Source organism: Nelusetta ayraudi, unplaced genomic scaffold (genome assembly GCF_046127955.1).
Source record: "Nelusetta ayraudi isolate G7.1 ecotype Tasmania unplaced genomic scaffold, CSIRO-AGI_Nayr_v1 ptg000042l, whole genome shotgun sequence".
Lineage (NCBI taxonomy): Eukaryota > Metazoa > Chordata > Actinopteri > Tetraodontiformes > Monacanthidae > Nelusetta > Nelusetta ayraudi.
The window spans coordinates 13486925-13509924 of NW_027466092.1; the positions used below are offsets into that span (position 1 = coordinate 13486925).

Here is a 23000-nt window from a genome sequence, read left to right on the forward strand (position 1 = left end):
TCCACACATTGTTTTACTTTCCCTTGTTTTATTGAGAAACTGTGACTACAATGGTCATCACACTGTGCAAGGTCCTCTGAAGCGTGAGGTAACAACCATGTCATCGTTATGGAGTCACTTACACTCTTAACATTAGCGGGTGTGCGAGGATCAGTGAACATTTTCATCATCCAGTTCCTCACAACAGATTTACAGTCACAACACACACACACTCTAATTTTCAACAATGACCCACTTTATTTATACTGTAAAAAAAAAAGTCTGACAGAAAACGTTCCTTTGATTTTTCTATGAACAGTTTATCACATATTACAGCATTTATGAAAAAAACAGCGAAACCGTGAGGAATGGAAAAAATATCCCTGTCAACATGAAAGACATTTGGCTCGTCTGAACCGCAAACAAGGAGCCGAATCAGAATCAGTGAGAACATGTTCAGACAGGCACCTTCAAAGAGGGGACGTCCGTGACACAACATTGCATTTAAATATCTTGTACAAACTCAGCAATTATAAATAGTCTTCTCTCTTTAAACAATGCACTGTTTTGGCCTTCACTCAAATGACAAACCCTTTCCCAACACGTCACTCCCTTCATTCTCACAACTGTTTTTTCCTCTTTAAAAAAAAAAAGAATGACAACAATGATCGATAAACAATAGAGATAAAATATATATTTTTTATTAGCAAGTCAGGAAGACAGCCCCCAGTTTCCTCCCGTCAGCACCATCTCTTACGTTGTTGCTACCTGGATCTGTTGATTCTCTAGACAAACACATCTGAGTATCTTTTCTTCTTACAGAAACCTAGAGGTATCGTTGACTCCAAAGCGTATATTTACATTTCCTTTTGATAGGCCTTTTGCATTTCAGTAGAAACCCCAGTTGATGTCTTTGCTGTCACACAAGCCACTGATGGTTTGTGTGATTCATGAAGTACAAGACTTCCTCTGAAAAATGTGTACAGTGAAATGCAAAGTGAATGTGTTACGTGGACAAAAGTTTTAAACAGGCTTTGGGAAGAATCCGCGCTGGAATGAGATAATCTGATGAAACGCAAAACTTTAAAGTTACTGCTTTGGACACACATCTTAAAATGTCAACTGCATCAGAGGCGGCTCATAATATATTGACGTCTGACTTTTATAATGACAATTTATAATGTCTTTCCTCTCTGCAATAGCCATTCCTTACATTGCATTTGCACACTGCAAATGGAATATGGTGTCCGTTTGTCCCGTGTCAGATCCTGTGCTATGCAAAATTCACTTTGCCACTGTTTTTCTAAAATATTGTAATTTGTTACGCACCAGTGAACTTGCCATGAATCTTGCTTTTGCAAAATTGTGATGTCACAAAGGACCATTACAGTTCTTCCAAGTTAGAGACAAGACCCCCTTGGTGTTGGTTCTACTATAGTATGCGTAGTATAGTAGAGTTTAGTTTGTTTTTATCTATAACTGACTATGCAGAATGACTCCTGGATGTAAGCATAACATCTATAAATGGGTGTAAGATGGCGCCTTAAGTATAAAATCTAACCTCTATTGCAAATAATGGCTTTTACTGTGGAGCCGCAACAGGAAACACAATAAACGTATTTTTTTTAAATACAAATTTTCTTTGAATGTCAATTTTTCAAATTGGGGTGACTCGAAACTTCTGCGCTTACTTAGACACAAAATTCCTGTGCAGCCTCTTCGTGTTGTTGCTTGCGTTTGTGCACGTGAAGCTATGCAGTGGCTGACGTAAAAGGTATTGATGTGGTGAAACACACAGTGGATCCCTTTGATAGAGGAGAGGTACTGAAAGAGACCAACATGTGGGCTGGTGAGATGTCAGGTTGGGGAGATGTTCAGGGTGTCAGGCGATGTTGCGCGATTCCTCCCTGGAGGCATGAGAGCAGGTCGGAAATCCTCCTCCACCTCTTGTGCTAAATGACCGGCGCCGATCTATCATTGGTGACAGTCGGCCTCAGCTTGACCGTCAGAAACGGATTCCCTCCTCTGAAAGAAAGGAACAAATGAAGTCATTGTGCTGCACGTGTTGCCATCCAATCTGTCAGCTTCTGAGACAAGTGTGACGATATTGTTTCTTTGGTTAGTCGTGTTAGGTCACTCACCCGAGAAAAGGAGCCTTTACATTCCCATTGACAAGAGAAACCTGTCGTCATGAAAGAGAGAGGAAAAAAGACCCTTAGAGAGTGGAAACGGAAAAGGAGGAAACATTCAACCAGCACCATCTCCCTCCAGTTGTGAGGAAAAGTCAGAGTGACCGGACAGGTTGGGGGAGATTTCTCATCAGCTGTTGAGAAACCTGATCCTCCCTCCTTCTCTCTCGTGATGAACACTGCGGAGCTTTGACACGTACTCAAGATCCAAGTGTAGACACTTGCCGAGTGTGGAATCCAACCCATCGAGATAATCTGGCTACAAATGACCTCCTCTGTTTCTCTCACCTGAGGACAAGCTCATTGCATCGCAAAGCAGAGCAATGCCAGAGCTGAAACATGTTAAAACCCCAGACATATGCCTGCAGGGACGTTTAAATTTGTTTATATATCGATATATATGCATTCAAAAAAACAACAACTTTATAAGGACTCAGCGGGTTAAAATCTATATCAGAACCTGTGATCAACCCAATAGTTTGAAGGTGGAAGATGCTGCTTTTGATTTAGAATCAATGAAAATCAAGAATTTGAATAAGCACAAAGCAGATTTTGCATGTAGGAAGGCAGAGACATATTCCTTTTTGATATTTTAACTTTTTAAACCAAGCACACACGATTCTGCATCATTGTGTTCAGTAAAACAGAATGTGCATTACACTGTGCTGCCAGTAGAGAGCAGGCAACAACCAAAAAACTCAACCAGTCGTAGGTGCCATTCATGTTCCCTGAGCTGTGCCTTTCAGGATGTCCTTGATTTCCTTGATGTGTGCTGCCCTTTACAAAACTTGAAAAAAAATAAAGTAATTTAACCGCACCACCCACCTTACACATTTTTTTTAACATTCTGGCTGATAACAAAATGCACCTCTTCCTTAAAATGAACAAACTGAACAAACCCGATAATACCTTGTTTTTTTTTTCACTTGGCTGTTGAAAGACTCGTTACTCCAGTACATGGGCCAAATGTCCACACTAACAAATCTCAATTTAACACGTCCTTACTCTGAAAGGGCTTGATTACCACATGATAGGTATTATACAGGGAATAATGGAGGTCGAGGTCTGCCTTCACCCCTGTGTCGCAATAACAGGCCGTAGAGCGTGCTCAGCACTCAGAACAAACTGTTAAAGTAAGGGTCAAGGACTTTATGTTAGAAATAAGTCATTCATTTTTTTTTTGTGGAGACTTATGTCATATGATATATATATATATATATGTATATATATATATATATATATATATATATATATATATATATGTATATATACATAATGTTTGATTCATGTCGTTTTTAGTTTTTAATAGGATAATTTAAGATTACATGAGAGGAAAAAGGGAAAAAATATTTCATTAATGATTGCAAGGCACATCTTGTAAGTGCTATTTCATGATAAAACCTTGAGGCAGCAGACACAAAGGACATGGAGTACACGCCAAGCAGTGAGGAAGGTGCTGATGAGGGTGTAAGCAGAGTGTCTGGGCTTGTCTGCCAGTTGGATCACTTTCCAGTCCGCTCTCAATCAGCAGACAGAGCAGGCGAGAAAATGAAACAGAGTCGGAACCCTGTTGCCCTCGGTAACTCTCCCTTTCTCCCCCTCAGTCTTTTCATTCTGGAACAAATCTGGCAAAACCAGGAGGGGGGCATTTTTCAGATGTCATTCAAAAAAAAAAAAAAATGAGCTGAAGACTGTGTTCTGTTTCACAATGTACCCCTTGGCTTTATAAACTGAGCTTGAACACACACTGTCAGTCAGTAGGTTCACACATTCTTCAGGGAAATCTCCGAGATAATATTGTTTAAACTGGTTGGAGAAACTTGGGAGTGTTTTAACGGCCGTTTGAAGGGCGTGGAGGAAATGACTCGCGCAGCCAAAAGGTCTCGATAATATTGATTTGATTAGTCACAACGCTAAACTGGGAAGATTTTGTGCTTTCATCACATAATCTCGAATGGAAGTGAAGTATCCAATCAGGAAACATATAATGACTCCCAGTGTGTGTCAGCCATCATGACTCAGTAAAGTGACAAAAATAATATTTGTTGACGAAATGCTGTACTGCACTCCTTGGATTGAATAGTCAGAAATTGGTTCCACCGGTTGGCTCTAATTTCTGAATATCATACTGACATTTTTGATTGTTTGGGAAAAACACATTAGATAAAAATAATAAGTAGAGTAAGTTTGCATTGATCTAGTTTAAATTCCTAGTTTGCTTAGTTAACAAGTTAACAAGTCAATCACTAAATTAGTCTTTTTTTAATTGCCTAATCCCTGTTACTACAGTTTCACTTGGCCTAAAAATCAAAGAAAGATTTGATAAGCAGAGCAGAGTTTGTTCTAATGGGCAACATATCATTAAAATATACTGAAACTAACAAAGTGAAGGCACAAGCAGCAAAAAAGGCATAAAGGCTGTTGGCACAAACAGAACAGCTTGCATGGAAAATTTGCACCAACCATCAACTTTAAAGACGCATGGATTCACAGTGAAGAACTAAATGCCAAAAGAAACCCTTGAATCCACAGAAATCAAACACTAGTGTGCATCGTTATTTAGATACCTTTTCAATTTTACTGCTCACAGTGACACGTCTGGCTCACTAAACTGAATCATCAATCATGAATCTTTCGAATCACTCCCTAATAGCAAGTGCAACATATACACACAGAGTGCATGAGTGACGTCAGGTTGGTGAGCCAGGTGAGTCGTGATCAGGACCATCACCATAAAAGATCAAGGGTTGGGTGCTGACCATGTTTTTGGGTGTGGGTGTGGGTGTGGAGGCGATGATCGGGCTGGGAGGAGCGTCGTCGCTGTAATCAGGCGGCGGTAGCAGCACAGGCTCCCGGTCGTGGTCCTCCTCCGGCAGACTGCCGATACTCAAGCGACGCACCGGCGTGCTCAAGTTACTGCAAAGACAACATCCCCCAGAGATGGCCAGCTGTCAAATATCAATGGAAAAAAATCAGATGCAAATAAAAAAAAAAAGAAAACATTTCTGACCTGTTTAATATGAGGGCATCAGAATGAGGCCTGCAGTAAGATGAGGGAAACCAGCCCCGCCTGGTGAGAGACAATCACAAGGCAGAGTTAGAAAAATCACAAAGACCCTTCACATTCCCACACACACTCATACGAACAGTCACAAAATGATCTGATTGTGTTGAAGAACGCTGACATGCAGCTCACTTGCCGTGGACCGACAGTCATGGCTGTAACTCTGACTGAAGACTGACTGACAGCTGGTTGGATGATATCCAAATTAACATGTTTGAGTATTCTTTTAAGAGAGATTTTTTTTTATTTAAAATAAATTGAAAAATAAATTTCAGTTTTTCCTTTAAAACAGTTTTGATCCGGTACCACCTCTAAAGTACGTACTGCAGCCTCATTGCCTTTGGGAACGGCAGAGAACACCGTTACTGATATAAGAATTTGGAGTTTGAAACACTGGTACACATATTTCTTTTTCTCTCTCAGAAGCGAAGAGCAAGATTGTTGCCGCTTCTACTTCCATGCAGAAAAACTATGCTGCTTGTCGCCCGCACCTGGTGCAGCGACTGTTGCAAGCAAGCGTTGCACTGACAGCAGCTTTGTCTTGCTGGTTCACCAAATACAGCAGCTTTAGCTTATGCAACTTTCAGTTATTTCAAAAATGACCTTTTTGGTTGCCTAGAGTCAATACTTCAAGTCACCATTTGCATGAAAATGTTTGACTTGACTTTTGGTGGTACTTGGTAATCCCTTCTGCGGCATTTCAAGTCTGAAGTGAACGAGTAGAGTGATGGACTAGAGTAGAAGTACAATGGAAGCTCTGCGGCCACTTGAAGGATTAGTCCGCGCAAACAAGACTTTTCACATCAGGACACGTTTGTACAGGAAGAAATCACAACAGACAAGATGACATGAAGAAAATAAAATTTCTTCAAATACAGAGCAGTAATAATCTTCACTCATGTGTGAACTGTACTGATTTTTTGTGTGTTTGCACTCTGTTGCTGGGAGCGGCACGCACAAGAAAGAATGAGAAGGGGTTAAATCAGCCTTTACGACCGTCATGTTGCACATACCTGACATTCCCTGTGTGTTCTAGCCATGATGTGTTAGCGCGGCCAAATATCCACAAACACAGCGTGTCTTAGGAGAATAATGCCATATAATCACTTTTATCACTTTTAGCAAGAAGCTAAAACATGTCGTTTTTAGGAGGCGGTAAACAGAGGGCTAAATGCTGGCTGTAAACAGTGGTAGTAATATGGGGACTTGAAAAAATGAAAAGTGGTAAATGAATCAGCACTCTTCCTGAAAGAAAGAATAGAAGAGAAAGAATGGCTTCTCGGTAAACAGGTTGAACAGGCAGAGGTGGTGCATCAACGAGTCTCATGTGGAAACGTACTGTTGGTTCTTCTCCAGCTCGCCGTACAGCCAGCCGTCCCTCTCTTCCTGGATGAGCAGGATGATGATGTCACCGTCTTCGAAGCTCAAGAGTGTGGGGTTGTTGCCCGCCGTGTGGGGGAAGATGGTCCTGACACGGGGCTTTCTGCCCATGTTGAGACCAGACGAGTTGGATGTGGAGCGGGACAGAGTGCCCTCGCCGAGACTCCCTTGGTCTGCCAACAGCAGAGGATGAAGAAACATTTTAGAAATTGACCTAGATGGCGTCTTCCTCCTCCTTTTTTCAGCCTTCCAGCGTCACACTAACGCTGACAGCCGACCTCATACTTTTTGGATTGTAGGATGCTCGTACCTGAGTTGTGATCCAGCGATGTGATTGGTAGTTTGGGGTTTGGGTCTTGGTTGAACATGTTGGCTAGTGGACTGATCTGTGCTTTGAGCGGCGGCGCCGGAGGAGGCACCAGGGGCTGCGAATAGCTCTGAGGAGCGGACGAGACGCAGAATGAGTGCGCGCAGAGACGAAGAAGTCCAAAGATTCTGCTCAAATTCGACTCGACCCTGGCCCTTTGTGATGTCACACAGGGCCAACACAGTTGTCAAGGCAGCAAAAACCTCAGCCAGTTGCTGAGACCACCTCAAAGTCAATGTAGAAGATCCAATGATGATTTTTGAATGATTTTGTAGGAGGCTGTAAACAGGGGGCTAAATACTCTGTTTTCAGGAGATTCTGGGGAAAAAGAATCGGCCCAACAACAATGGCTGCGGCCAGTTAGCGCTTTAACAACAGAGAGCACGCGCAGGATTTCCTGTGGCCGATGGCCAGTATAGGATAAACACCAGCCGCTTCTCACACAACAGCCTCCATCAGTTAATGGCCAGATTTTACAAGATAAACCACAAACAGCGTGACGAGATAAAGCACTTGAAGAAAAAAAGGTTTCCGCTGCATGCCGTCGTCCAGATACAGTCAGATGTGTATCTTGAGACAGCGGCGGATGCGTTCGATAGAGTCGCGGCTCCTCTGCCACTCACCCCATTGACGCGCCCGACCAGCGGCGATGGTTCCGGAGAGCTGGACAGACCCTCGATCATGTTCATCACCGTCTCTGGCACTTTGCTGATGTCACAGCACTTTTCCTGCCAGGTGGGAAGCTTCAGGGACAACATCTCTTTGGCCTGGGGAAAGACACATACACACGCACAAGGTTCTGTTTTAAGAAGGCCCACTAGTGGAGGGAGGGGAGCGGCTTTCCTTTTTTTGAGCTCACCTTTTCATGGAAGTTGCTTATTTGGTAGGAGAACATGCAGTGTTTGTCAGCCAGGAAGCAGAAGCGCCTCTTCTCCTCCAGCAGCGCCTCCCTGCAGCCATCGGCAATGAACTTCTGCATGTCCATCTGGCGTGACGAGATGGTCGCCACGTACTGCATGAGGATAACAAGGGTGCAGATTTGTGTGAGATAAATGAATACGGAGGACTATTTCCGACACAATCCTCAGGTTCATTCCTATTTAAATGCATTAGTACTTTTGACCGGTTGCAATGATGACGGCGGTGAATGATCATGGCCCAGGTCAACCCAATCATTTTTAGTTCCTCCTCTTAAATAATTTCAAATCAAACTTTCTCAATTTGTTGTGGTTGTTCGACAATAGCTGCAGTGGTGTCATGATTGCATATTTCCTGTGATAATTATCTGTTGCCTGAAGGCCGACTTCCTCAACACACAAGCGGACGAAATGTGATATTTGCAATTCACAGATAAAGCGATCTTGGTGCAGTGGTGTTAATTAGCTTTAAATTGGGTTCTTTGTGCTGAATGACAGGATGAAATAACTTCAGTCATCAATGATTCAGACTCCAGTTCTTGCTGATGAACATCACATTAAACCACATATTTAGGTTATTTCCACTAACTGTCCAAACATTAGATATGGAGCCAGCTGTCTATTTAGCCCCCTGTTCATAACCTTCTGCACCGCTGTCACAACTTCTGAGTTGCACAACATGTTCAGAACAATCCAACCATCCATCTATCACCCTGAATGAGGCTGTAAACAGAGGCGATGATTCCAAAGCAGTGCCGCCCTGTTATGAGTTCTAACCGAGGCCTCACAGTCCCCACTTTAGTTCAGCTCGATTTACCGATCAATTTCAAGTTCTGCAAAACAAATCCCTAAAAGCCCCAGGTAATGGGACAGACGGTAAGCGACAGACAGGAAATACTCAAAGATCTGCAGTACATTTGAGGAATGCGTTACCCAACAGAACAGAGGAGAACGGAACGAACGGAACAAGAGAATGAAAACGACTGCCGACTTTTAAAAGCTAGTGTGCAATTCTTCTCTTTTGGCAGTGGCACCTCCTTAAGATCTCCCTGTTGCAAAACACTGGGTTTGACAGACGCTCACATTTTATTTTGTAAAACTAAGATGATCGCAGCTCTACAGAATCCTGGATTTCACTACAGGGATGCTGTTTTTCTCCCCAGTGGCTTCCTGAAAATTGGTCCCCAAAAAATATTTAGAGCACCCATCAAAATGTTTGTGCCTGGATACTGAGAATCAGTTAAGTCAGAAAAAAACAAGCCAATCTGTCAGCTCGTGAGAATGTGTGTCTGACTAGACTTACATGTGAGCATTAATCCACATGTTTTTTTTTTTCCAATGGAGGTGTGTACCTGTCAGTAAAAGTGCGAGTTTGCCTGCTGCTGAATTCCTCAACCGAGGTGTACATAAACAAAAACCTACACTGCGGTCGTGTTTGCACTGTCAGTTCTGTACAAAACAAAACGACACGTCTTATTGTGCTGAATGCTTGTTGCCAATCATCATACGCTCTTACATACATAATGACAACCTCCAAAGGCAAAACAAAACCAGGAATTTTATTTTGATGAGGTGTCTCACATGCTTCGAATCCCTGTCTTTCTCAGTGGTTGCGGCATGCGACAATGACGCAAAACTATGGGAGCCACATCTCTTCACCCTGTCGCATAAATCGTACACTTGTTGCGTTCCTTTCACAGGCATCAAGCGACAGGCATTCTGCAGCTGAAAGCCGTCTGCATAGTACAGTAGTGGCGGGGTTCATCAATCTAAATATTGTTAATATCGATGTCGGTATTGGTATCGATCGATACAAGTGCAAGAGATCGACACTTTTCGATTTGTATCTAGATGTTTGTATATACAACACTTAAAGTTCTACACGGTTGCCCATGACTTGGAATAAGGACATGTATGTTCTATTCATTATCTTCTACAATTAGAATTGATTCAGATTTAGCAAGTTTGCTGACACGTGAGCCTTAAGAATCTAAAAAATAAATAAAGCTGTATTTGTATTGGTGATACTGGCCTTGTATTTGTATTTGGTTATGGATTGGTACCAAATCTTGCAGTATTTCACACAACTGCAGTACAGTAGTGTTTGGTGACTGCACGCCAGCCGTCTCACCTCGTTCTCCTTGACCTCGTACTTGGACGAGCTCTTCCCTTGGCTTTTCCTCCTCAGCTTCTTCAGGTCCGTCTTGGAGCGGTCCAGCGAGTCCTGCTTCATCTTGTGCTCCGACTGATAGCGCTTGAAGGTGGCCTGCGTACATTGGAGACACGAGGTTTACGCGGCAGGCGGAGGGTGTGTAACGCTTAATGAAAACATTCCGCAGGTGCACACGAGTTGAAATAACACACGCGGGGATCAAGTTTTTGAGAGTCGTGCTTGTCAAACCTCTCGCTGTGTGCTCATGAAAATGATTTGGATTATTGCTAAAGCACGCGGGTGAAGGGTGAGGTTGTGGATGTTTAAACTGATGGCTCTGAGAGATTAAACAAACTCTCTTACATTCATGTACTTGACATCCATCTCTGTCTTCTTCTCCAGCTCCGTATTAACTTCTTGGTGGAATCTCTTGAACTGTGAAGAGACACACAAAAAAAGCAACGCCCACCTCAATTTCATGGTAACATCCATCACACTCCTTTCGCAAAGTTCTTCAAAGCATTGCACGGCTGAGTCACATGGCTCGGTGGTAGCATCACGATAAGAGCGGAGTGACCCTGTGGAATGTATGATAATGGCTTTCTGAGAGGATAAGATTCCACCCAGCAGGAGAAAGGCTTATCAGCCAGTTATGGTTAAAGATTTACAACTTTCCCCCCTAGCATAATAAGAGAGTTTGTGGAAACTTGGGCACATTTCCGAAACTTTTGAGTCCAACTGTACTATTCAATGCAGTAAACTTGTATGTATTGAATTGTCTTGTGTTGTGCACACAATTTGTTGTGTCCCAAATTGCACACTGCTGTGATAAGTAATAGTCTGTTTTGCCAAATCCTACAGCTGCAATTTACAAGAGGAAACAGATACGGACAATGCAGATTATTTTATGATATACAAACTAAGTGCGCTCTACTCCACCCCACACCACCACAAAATTAACGCACTACTGATGTGTGAGCATCTTAGCTAGCTGGCCAGCTAGCAGATGCTAAATTTAGCTAACAGGCTAATGACAATTGAGTACTTTGACAATTTTATGTTCACTGAGTCTGTGACGAGTCTATTGATACTAACTTTTTTTGGGACTCCATTTTTCAGTGTACGTCTCAGCGAGAAGAGAGCATGTGCTCTTCATCAGTATTTAGTACACAAGCAAGCAACTTGGGACAGGCAGCCACTGAATTCAATTTCCTTTTTCAGAAGCTATCTGAAGAATTTCCCCCCCAAGATGGTAACATGGTCAGAAGTTGACACTGTGACAATTTTGTACTCCTGTCAAACTTCCTTTACCTTCGGTGGCAGCAGTTTCAAAAGGATAGGAATCAGCCCATGGGGCTAATGTGAGACAAAAATCACAGGTCTGGAACAGACAGTGTCGAAAGTTCACCACTTGCTTCTCTTCACATCGAAGAAAAGAACAATCATGGCCACGGGGTGATTCTAAGAACAGCAATTTTTTTTCCTCCATTGACCTGAAAAGGGGAACTGACAAATGGCCTGAGTATCTTAATGGCATAATTGCAGCTCTTTTCATTGTTCAGATGCATTATATTCTTGGGCCGTCATTATGTCGCGTTCTTTCGTGTTATTACGGACAGGCAAATGGGACCATTGACAAAAGGTCAAATGTCGGTCTTATGTGCCGTCATTCTTAAAACCTGCCGTCTCGAAGGACTTCCTTATACCTATAGCCTGAAAAACCCAGGGTCCGTACATCTTAAATGAGCTATAATCAGCATCATTAGCTTAGATTGTAGATGAGTTCTACATACAATTTTCTTTCAGTTATAATATTATTATAACTGAAAAAAAAGCATCCAGATATATTTTGAAGTGACTTACATTCTCCTCCAGTTCACTGAGAACCTTCTTGTGGGTCTCTGCAATCTCCACCAAAACCACCCCTGTGAAGACAACAACCACAACTTTTAGTATTTCAATGAAATCAGTTTTGTTTTTTTACATAAGAAATTGAATTAAATTAAAAGTGAATTTGTATCAGTGACCCTGATGCCTGTTTACAGAAAAAAAAAAAAAAGTTTAACTTTGTTGAGAAATTTCTCCAAAAAAAAGCATATTGAAGGAAGTAACTGTGACAACCTTACAGTCTCCAGCCAAATCACACGCTTTACTATACGGTTTGGTTTAAAAATAGATTTAACAAGGCAGCGAACACATCTTAATTGTTAAGCTATTATATTCTTCCTGGTCATATTACAGTTTGTTATCTTCCGTGTCACGTGTATGGTGTATGGTTTTAGTTTTTGAACATTCCTTCCTTGTTTGTGTCATCCAGCTGAGCAGCAGTACGTGCACTTGATGTGTCCCCACCCTTGTTTAATGACACCCACCGGCCCCATCTGGTCCAGTCGGCTTTTCTTTTTCCATTAGGTGTTATCTTGCCTTGCTGACCATAGCTGCTCTCCTGCTTGCTGTTGGTTTATCTCGGTGCCCTTGTAGAAAGTTTTGCATGCTCGTTGTTATGATTACTCCTCATAGTTGACCAACGAGCAAAGGCTAGTCATGTTTTCTTTCTGCCCTCTGTTTCGAATAACCCACTGCTCCACACCCCCGCACTCTCCCTTTTCTCTGGTTCCACCCACCCTTAAATTAAGAGGCAGGATCTTCTCAAGCTGTCTGCCTTCTGAAAATTATCTCCCTCCTTGATTTGATATGAATTGGCACAACACAAAAAAAGTTGATTTTGCAATATTCCTCTACTGCTACAACATAGCCATTTCAGATCATTTACTATTTCTGCTTATAGTCAAGCTCCCAACACATGAATAATAATTAGGAGCTTACACTTTGATGGTATAACGCCACCCACTGCTTTGGCACACTGCTGGCATTACCTGTCACCTACATATGCCTTTGAGCAAGATGAATTTATATGTGAGTATGGAGATGTTTAGAGAAAATATGAAAAACAAAACTAGCCCACAAATAAATCTTTGCACATGTGGTCAAGGCCTCACACCACAACAAAACCTCATCTTCTGGAAAAAGAGGAGCACTTAAATAAGAAATTAAATAATTCCGAAGGCATGGTGTAGTTTTTTAATTAACAGAACAAATATCAAGAACAAGACAGGGTGCTGTTTTGCTGTCTAAAGCCAGTCCTTCTTACTGTCTTGCACACAGTATTAAAGCCCATATTTTACTGCCTACTTATCTGCGTCCAATATTTGAGCAGCTGTCAATAAGTAATCTCTATGAAACGTTCTGGTGTTGTGCAGCCAGATACAGAACAGTCTCCATTCAGCGACAGCGTCCGACAGCGATAGCGGCGTATGATGGGAAACAATGGGGAGTGAGCCAATACTGTAAACACGAGTACACAATTGTAGCTAAGCAGTTTATAGTGCTACCTCCATCACAATGGGGCGAAATCTAGACCCGCGGTTTACTACAGGGCACGGGCTTCTGGTGAAACCTGCAACACCAGTGTGTGACATCACATGTGGACATGGGGGAGAGTGTCACTGCCGGGGCAGCGGGAAAAGGGCACCAGAGAAACAACTCAAACAAAAGAAAAACACAACACAACACAGGTGTTGGGCTCCACTTTTGCCAGTTTCACTTGCGGGTCTCAGACACACGTGGCGGCACGCTCCACCTGAGGGCCCGCACACTCCTGACCCCAACACCTGACATTCCACCTAAACAGGCGTCCCGAGTGGCTGACACAGAGCCGTGCCTCTGTGATTGGGCCCGCTGCGTCCAGCTACAACAACATTGCCCTCTGAAGGTCACCAGAACGTACTGGTAAATGCTGCCTTTGTGCTCCAGCTGGCTGGATGGGGTGGAGGGGGGGTGGTCTGTTTGTACAACACTAACAACAGCCAGCGCTGGGCTGGAAGAGAGCAGGGCGGGGCGGGGCGAGGCGGTGTTGTTGGGAGGTTGGGGGGGGGGTTCAAAGGGGCCTGGGTACACCTGCCTGTGCCACCTTTGGGGTTAACAAGGTGTGAAAGTCTACCTGGAGGGATCGTAAATGCTACTGAACTTATCACAAGTTGCTATTTATACGCAGCTTTTACAGAGAGTCACGGATGTGTCACATGCACAGCAAAGGTGGCTGGACTAAGGCGGAACCAGGAGCAAAGTTGTAAAGAAGCCAGAGCAGCGACGCTTTGGAAGTGTTTGCTACATTTAAAGATAGGCGTGGCGTTAAAGGTCCCTGTGGAAACATTGTTTCCAGATTTTACAGAGATACAGAGTTTACAGCCTCCCACTGTTTTAGCTTTGTGCTAAAACAGATGTTTTCTTGGACTCCCCACATGTTAAGTTGTCACGAGATGGAACAAACATCTGGTGGTTGGAGTTGCCACTCACCTGCGAGGGGCATTGATGACGTAATGGTATCCTTCATGACTTCATAAAGGAGTCATTTCATGGGAATTCACTGACAACTGAGACCTTATATCACTATCACATGATTGAAGTGAATTCTTCATAAAATTGGAGCTTTAAAGTAATCATGTATTTACTCTACAGTACCTACAGGAAAGGAATACATGGCAATAGAAAGTTGTTGTTGTTTTCATCTACTTGCCTGAACTTGTTTGTTTTCCAAGCTCATTACATCACAGGGCAGCGTTTCATCCGTTTATCTTATCTCCCACGTTCTGACGTAGCATGGTGGTTGTTCACTTTGGAGGATTTTTAAGTCCTGACACAATCTAATCTCATCTCATCATGGTCATATACTGTGCACGTCGCCTCGCTTGCGCAGGTTTGTGTGCAGGTCCTGACCCAGAGGGATTCGGAAAACTCTACAGAAAAAAACACTACATGATTCACTCCAGCAATCTTTATGATATAGCATGAATCACATTTTCGCGATTTACCTCCATAAATCTGATTTAGATCACGACGAGTGACGATGAAGTAAAAAAGCAAATCAAATTACTTTCAAGATCAGGTTTCAAGCCTGATTGGAGGCACGATACTGTCAGTGATGGCCAGAGAAAGAAAAGTTAGTTAGTTAAGGGGCTGTTTGTTTGTTTTAAATCAATAAACGTATTTTTGTCACCTACTATCTATTTTATTTTTCCAAGTGACACCTGAATTGAATGCTTCTTTTACAACACCGCTGACAGGTTATAAAGAAACGCCTCGGAAATTCTTAACATGTCATAACATTTCTGAGAAGGCAACGCCCCGTCCTGACATGATCACGGCGAGTTCGCCGTTCGATACAAGGTGTTGGTGGGGCAGACCGTGGCTCGGCCACCGCCAGCTCACCTTGATTCCAACGCTCAAGCAAACAATCCCGTCTTTATTTTCATTTCATTTGAATCATTATGAAAACAGAGACACTTCCTGTGTGACAAGGGGTCGAGGAAGTACCTTCATTCAAAGATTCAGAAAGAGGTGGAGTGAATTACCGTCACAGATCTCATTATTTGGCTCTTTCATAATGGTGCCATTGTGATAAGATTGTGGTGACTTTAATCATACACCTGATGAACTTCTTTTTTCATTTTCCTTGATTAGTGACAAGCTTGGACACTAACTAAATAGACAGCTTAACTGTGTTTGGCACAACCGCAATAAAGAGATCGTTCAACATTAGAAAACTGTTTTCAATTCTCAAATCAATTATTTCCTAGAACCTGACTCAGTCATTTATTTTTAGATCTTTGCACACTGTCAAACCGACAACTGTAACCGAGGACATTCTAAAATGTCAAAAAGAGGTGCTACTTCATACCAATAAATACACAGCAGATTGAACAAAGAAAAATGGTAGATGTTCTATTTTTATTTTTCCAAGAGCCATCAATAACATTGCTTCTTGTACTTTAAACAGAAGGCTGCATCAGTTCTCTGACGATGGAGCAACAATCTGCAACAGAATGAAGCTATAATACTTTACTGACACATCCCATAGTAACTGCTGGCCCAACTTGGTACAACTCTCTTACAACTGGTACAACAGACAAAAGGAAAACTGAAAATTGCCCATCCTTCACTTTTCAAGTCTTCTTTTACATGCAAATCGGTACTTTGTGATGTCATAAAGGGGACAAATCCCTTTTCCTGTCGCATGTCAACGTCTCGTTCAGGTGTTTGAAGGTCTAACAAAGAATCAGCTTTTAGCAGCGACCTAAAACTGTGTGAGTGTTTATGCAGGAAGTTGCAAACAAAAGGCTAAATATGCTGTTCCTCCGGGAGATCCGTGGCATTTATGATAAATAAACAGGCGATACCCCTCAACAGAGGCAGGAGGAGGGAATTAAAAATAAGTGAACATGTGAAAATGGCAGCAGAGGATTGAGATGAAACCCAGTGGATTGTTTGTGCTTTAGATGCTTTGCCACATGTGCAGTAGAGCAGGAAACTGACAGTGTTGCGTGAGGTTTGGGATCACTGCAGATCTGCCAAGTGTGACAAAGGCAGCCACAACTGACTGAACAGCAAAATGAAGCGACTGAGAGAAACCTACCATTCTTCCTGTTTTGCCTGTTCCCAACAGTAAATGTATTTTGATTTTGAAAATCAATGTGTGACTGTAATATTTTCGACTGTACTACTGCTCAGTTCGTTGTCATCTGCACTGAGTACGCCCTTCTGAACCACATGCGCTTACCAAAAATACCTGTTTTAAACATTGTGGGAACAGATTCAACAAGTCAGACAATCATCCTATTTAGGGAGAGCCTGGATTCTGGTGGAAGGCGACCTGTGTGGTTACATCATCGTTGCAGACTTTGCTTTGTGAATGCAAATATTTCATGTGTTGGCCTAAACTGAATGAGCAAACGCTGAGTCACTGTACCAATAAAGAAATAAAAGTGTGTATATAAGCGTCCCGTTCTAAGTAAGATATGAGGTTTGTATTTATGAAACAATTTCAGGTTGCCTGATGCTTTTGGTAAACAGGTCTGGAATGAACGATGAATTGCCCGTCATGTCTCGATGGCAGAGGCCAAACCTGATACTCCAAAAACATATCAAAAGAAATGGCTCTTTGTAATTCAACAAAAAGCTTTTTTTCCCAGAAGCTATCAACAGGAAACAAGGCAAGGTCTGCCTGATTCGAAGGCCTGCTCCCCTGGGACAGAACCTGGCTGACATTACCATTTTGCTAATGTTGACCACTATATTTAGCGCCTCATGGGTCGGCCGAGCCGTGACAAACAGGCCAGAGAAAAGGTGGAAGGGGTGGAGATCGTTCTATTCTCCTCTAACATTTTCAGTTTCTATCTCTCCCTCTCTCTACCTCCTGCTTGTTTTGCTCCTCGGTGGAAAGCAGTCATACACAGGAAGCTTCTAATTGTACGCCCACTTCAAGTTGTGACTTCTATATGCGCAGCGGCACACAGCTGCGCCACTGTGCTGCAGGCTCACATATGAAGATTTAACACTTTCTTCGTGCAGTGTGGTTCTTCTTCGAAGAAAATCTTCCACAAGTTAGCATCAAATCAAACAACAGATACTGACCGATGGTTTCATCTATATCACACATCCATCTGAGGGAGACACCACAAAAACGTTCAGAAGGGAGAAGAAAAGAATCTTGAAAAGTCATTGGATGGATAATCAGATTCAGATCCGTTCAGTTTTTTTTGTTTGTTTTTTAAACCCTGAGTGCTAGCTTGCAACAGTCCCAGAGGTGAGACCAGACAAGTGTGACCGCCCCATAGCAAGCAGATGCGAATGCCTTTAGCTGTCCATTTGTTGTCTTTTGGGTTTTGTTTTGTTTTTTTTAATCGGCAGCTTGTAGGAGCCACCTTCTGTATTTGTTACAATTTAAGGAGCGCTAACTATTACGCATCGCTAAGACAGAGCCAAAATGATCGGCAGTGGAGTTCGGCAAGATTTACAGTCAGCTCCTGTAGACAGAACAACATGGAGGCATCATCACCACCAGCCAGGTGGTTGGAGAAGGCCTGATGCTGTTGTTTTCAAGTACAGCTCCTCTTCCACAGCACTGATTTGAGAGGCGGACGTGAATTGATCGTAGACTTTGAAAAGAGGAGGTGCGCGCTGTGAAGCTAACGCCTCGGGTGACTTTGCAAATGACGCAAACCTTTCTTACACAACTCCAACTAGCATGGGGACGGAAAAGAAGACGCTGCAGGATTCTGACTGTGGTGATAATCCTAAATCAACATCAATATTTTAGCTCTTCTCTCTGAATCAGTCGGGGCTCCGCTGCTGGTGCTGACAATTTAACTCTGACTCATGCATTTTGTCGATGATGCCAACCTTGGAAGCAACAAAAGTGCAGTCTAGTATTTGCACGCAGCTGTAGCAGGGCCTCTGCCAACAGACGGTGCAGTCCGGGGAGGACCGGCGAGGGGGGAAGACGCTCTCCTTCCTTGGAGAAACTGTTTGTTCAGTGTGTTTGCTGCTCGGCTGTGAGAGAAGTCACACCGTCTCGCAGTTCTAGGAGAGGCGGGAACAACTTCACGGCCTTTTTCTTTTTTTTGTCTTCTTTACAAGAGGCGGTTAAAGGGTGGGGTGGATTCCAATGATTGCAGTCAAATGAAAAAACGTAACTCACTTTTCTGAAAAACTTCAGTAGGTGAGGTTTGTTTTTCATTAAAAAAAGAAAAAAAATCATAGTTTTTCCTGTTCTTGTTTTGCCAACCTAAGAATGGTTTATAATGGAAGTACACAAAAAGAAAACCCCTGTCTTGTTTTCTTTCTCTTTTGATATGTGATGCTAATCAAACCAAACAAACTCAGCCAATTAAATATTACTTAATAAAGTGGTGAGCTGTTGGTAGACAGTAAAGGCGTAGACTCGTCAAACTAGACAGACCTGGCGGAGGAACATCTTCCCCCTCATTGCGCTGTCATCAGTCATTTTTACTGCGGTACTTTAGTAACTTGGGGAAAATAAGTGATTGGATTTTGGTGGAATGTGAGTCAACAAATGGAGGTAATAATGCTTCCAAAATCACTTTAACACCATTTTCCAACAGCAGCATGTGTCTGTAGTCTGTTATGACTCCCTTTTTATGAGGGAAGTCCATCAACATTTAAGTTCTGAGGATCAGTCCTTTGTGATGTCACAAAGGGCACTGATTTCTCACTGGTATGTCTTTCAGGTTAGTGACAACATGCTCCGCCAGTTGTTTGTTCCACCCTCTGAGTCCTGCCTCCTGTCATCCCTCCAAACATATGGAAGGTGCAGCAAAGCATTTAGGGGCTTTTTTTCTTACTGAGGGAAGTTTTGGGAATCCAGAAATCCTGAAAGGAATCTGAAACATTCAGAAAATCTGAAAATATATTTTTTAAAAAACAATCTCCCTTTTTAGACTCAAGTGTTTGCCGGGACGTCCATGCAGACAGATGCACACCGTTTGAAAGATTTGATGCACGGTGCTGGTTCTGTTTGGAGCAAATCAAGGTGTTGTATATCTTCTACTGGCTAGAGTGTTGATTGACCGCCTCCCAGATGGTTTCCCTCAACTTTTTGGCAATGAAAAACTCACCAAGCTCTCTGGAGACCAGCGAGGCCATGGCGTTCTCGCCCACCTTCGACACGGCATCAAAATAGGCCTTTCCAGCCAGGGTCATTGCTGCGCGGGGAGAGAAAACACATCATGACGTGACTCAGCGAGACGACCTCGCGTTGGCACTTTTCGTCGGCGGAGGTTACAGAAGCAACTTCGAAAGCGCCTTCTCAAGAGCATCGTAACTGTAATTAATAAATCTGCAATTACCTGTGACCGACTTCTCGTAGCTCTTCCCGAGGTTGACCAGGTTCTTCAGGCCCGGGTTGAGCTGATCCATCACAACCTGGGACACAGGAAGGGCGATGTCAGGCACAGTTTCGCATATGGCATTTAGTCACTTTCTCAGCCATTCACCTGTCGCCATAATTTCATGTTCCCTGCACAGGTCCTGCTGGCAACAAGGGCTATTTTTACAGCAGTGGGTGGGGACGGTCGATGGCACGGAAATAAGAGTTTTGCTCCATCAGCGTGGCGAAGACAGACAGAGGGAGAGACCTTCTTTTACCTGGCCACTCACGTGCACCTTTACGACTCCCTCTGAAGAGCAAAGTCCTCTTCGAATTCACTCTCTTCTTCCCTCGTCAAAAGCTCTCACAATCAAGACTCCCTGCCCCCTCCAACATCCTTCTGCTCCAACACCACCACCACCACCACCACCCCACCCCTGGCACACACCCACAGTGGAACAATGTGGGAGCAGGTATGACTTCACATCAAGAATGAAAAAGGGAAAACTGGTTCCTTGTTTTCATTTTCTGCACCCCACCCCCTCCCCCTCCTGCCACCCCCCCACCCTCCCGCGAACCTCTCACCCCTCCCTCCTCACTGTGAAACTGTGGCACACTGCCATGACGCTCTCTCTTCAGAGACTCATCATAAAAAAATGGGCAATAATAGAAGCCAGCCTGGGCGCTGCCATCAAAATGTAAACACAGATCCAGCTCACACCTCATCCACCTACGCTTTACAGGTGGGGGTGGGGGTGGGTGCCACCAACAGCTGGCTCTCACATATTTACTCTGTCCGAGATTCCGACCTCCCTGACGCTGAGTTTCAGCTCCTACTGTCTGGTGCCTGCTTCAACTGCTCCCCATTTAAAACAGATAAATCAAAAAGTCGCTTTACTGTGAACCCACACAAGAGAGGGCAACATAAGTCTGACTACAACACTAACTCTTCTGAATTCTTACTGTAAAATATCATTTTTCTATTCTATAATCTTTAGATTGTGGATCATAAAGTGGATGACAGCTTATTTATTGTCGGCGCAGAGTAAAATAACATCTAATTGCTACAATCACATTAGAATCACAGTCTAAAAACTTAATACTGGACCATATAACTCATTATGCCTACTATACATATACGTATAGTAGGACAGAAAAATAATAAACTGAAGTGACAGTAAAACAAACTGAAAGACCAGTTTAAGGTTAAACACTGACTGCTTTGAGAAACCTGTATTGTTTCTCTGGCAACTTTTCCTTCAGGGGGGAAATACAGCTTCTGACCTCAGTGCCTTATCATATCTGTAGGTGCACTAATGTACAATTGATTACATTAACCCCTTGTCTGAGCACACAGATCAGTCCTGTGACCGCAAGTAATCCTTGATCAAATCACTCGGGGCCTCTGACGGGCTGCAGCAGGTTGTTGTATCTGTTTTCCTTGTGTCTCATCATTGTTGATTATTCCTCCTTTAATCATAGGATAATATAAATATTTGTATTTGCATGTATATCTTTATGAATGGCGTTTCATTCATTCATTGTGACAATGAGTTGATGAGTCTATTTCTCCACCACACCCCACAAAATCAAAGAAAATACTTGTCAGCCATTAAACAAACTGTGGCACAAACTCATCAATCAAGTGTTCGGCATGACACATCATCAAGATTTAATACTTAAAAAAACTGAAACACAATTTTCAAATCATGAAGCCCTCTAACAATTGTGCTTTTATTTATTTAGATTTTATTTGTTTTGCTCAGACTAATGAGAAGTGGTGTTTTTTTTTTTTTTTTTTTTTTACAAGTTTACAAGCAGCACAATGCAGCGTTCTGACTTACACTAATCATGCAGCTTCTATTTTATTTAGTCAGATAAAGACACTGTGAAAAAACAAAAAACAAAAACAAGAAAGAAATAGACACAAACCACACAATTACACCCAGAGCATCCTCATACAACGCCTGTCAAGTGCTGATATTCCCGCATGAGCTCTTCGGTTCCACTCACCTTGTATGTGCTCTCGGTGATCTTGGTGACATCCTCCGGAGCCCGAGACATGACGGCAGCGTGTCTGTCTCCCGTTTCCAACAACAAACTTTGTATAAAAAGGGGAGCAACAAGTGGATAAGAAGCGGACTTTCTTGTGTAATCCGGGGTGTTGTCTCACTCCTGATAATAAATCCCACCCACGGTGTGCGACCTCGCTGCGCGCATGTGTGCAGGGAGACGCTCGGCAGCCGTCGACGGACGCACGGACTGACTGGAGCGGCGGAGAGACTTCAGCGCGTTTAGAGGTGCCCGGGAGGGCGGAGGTGCGCTCGTGGGGGTTGGGAGGGGTTGTGACGTGACGTCACCACGTTTTAATCTCACGTGGTAGAATAGCAGATGCCATAGAGGAACTACGTACTTACGTTACCTTGTTGAACATTTTCATTTTTGATCCCCATTCGTAATAATTCATGAGGATAATCTAGTGAAAGAAGGCAATGATAAAACTAGAAGGAGAAGAAGAATAAGTTATTATTATTATTATTATTATTATTATTATTATTATTATTATTATTATTATTATTATTATATTTTTGTCTTTATTTCTCTCAAAACAAAATTCTATTATATTCTATAGTTTATATTTACACAGTACAAAGGTGGAGACCTACGAGCACGAAATACAGTATGTGTCTCTGCATTTTAGAATTATTAATTAACACTGCTAAAACCACGTTGAAGACAGCAACGGATGAATTAAATTGAATTATTCCAGTGAAAATATGCAATAAATTGCCAAGCATTTTTTCTGCAAATATGTTAGTTTAAAATAATTTGAAACTCATAGTTTGTGGGCTTTTTATTTCCAGTATTGATCTAAAAAATGTACAACTGCTCAACTACTTTTATTGAATGTTTGAGTGAGATGATTGAAGTTAATGCTCCGGTCTACGGCAAAACGTTACCGTAAAGTGTTTTACAGCCCTTGGCCTGATGAGGGCGACATACCCCACCGTCATTTCTAAAAGACCCTCAGTTTCATAACCAACTAAGTTTTGCTGACAGGTATAATGTGAAGATTTATGGTTCTGACCCATGGCTATACACGCACATAGTGTATTTTAAAAAAAATACGCAGGTATTTCTGAGTTTTGACAGTTTCCTTGGACAATTTCTACGCTTAAATTGAAGTTGGAGTTAAATAAACCAGCCCAATACACCGAGTCAAATCTA

General features: G+C 42.7%; 1 protein-coding gene across 1 annotated transcript; it reads right to left on the bottom strand.

Moving 5' to 3' along the window:
• Positions 1-8: 8 nt before the first annotated feature.
• Positions 9-22054, bottom strand: baiap2l1a (BAR/IMD domain containing adaptor protein 2 like 1a). The gene is made up of 14 exons (XM_076034663.1): positions 21786-22054; positions 19753-19828; positions 19522-19608; positions 11912-11973; positions 10412-10483; positions 10028-10162; positions 7839-7991; positions 7603-7746; positions 6923-7049; positions 6572-6785; positions 5179-5238; positions 4928-5084; positions 2121-2161; positions 9-2004 (listed from the first exon to the last, which is right to left on the bottom strand). Exons 1-14 carry the CDS (start codon positions 21834-21836, stop codon positions 1932-1934), a joined length of 1452 nt encoding a protein of 483 aa, XP_075890778.1. The 5' UTR covers positions 21837-22054; the 3' UTR covers positions 9-1931.
• Positions 22055-23000: the final 946 nt, after the last annotated feature.

Bases quoted from the DNA above. Each gene is read 5' to 3' on its own strand.
- baiap2l1a (XM_076034663.1), bottom strand. From the start codon at position 21,836: ATGTCTCGGGCTCCGGAGGATGTCACCAAGATCACCGAGAGCACATAC. The intron at 5,239-6,571 runs GTACGTTTCCAC...GTCTCTCACCAG, and splicing joins GAGCTGGAGAAGAACCAACA to GCGGGGCTGGTTTCCCTCAT. The intron at 5,085-5,178 runs GTCAGAAATGTT...TTGTCTTTGCAG, and splicing joins GATGCCCTCATATTAAACAG to TAACTTGAGCACGCCGGTGC.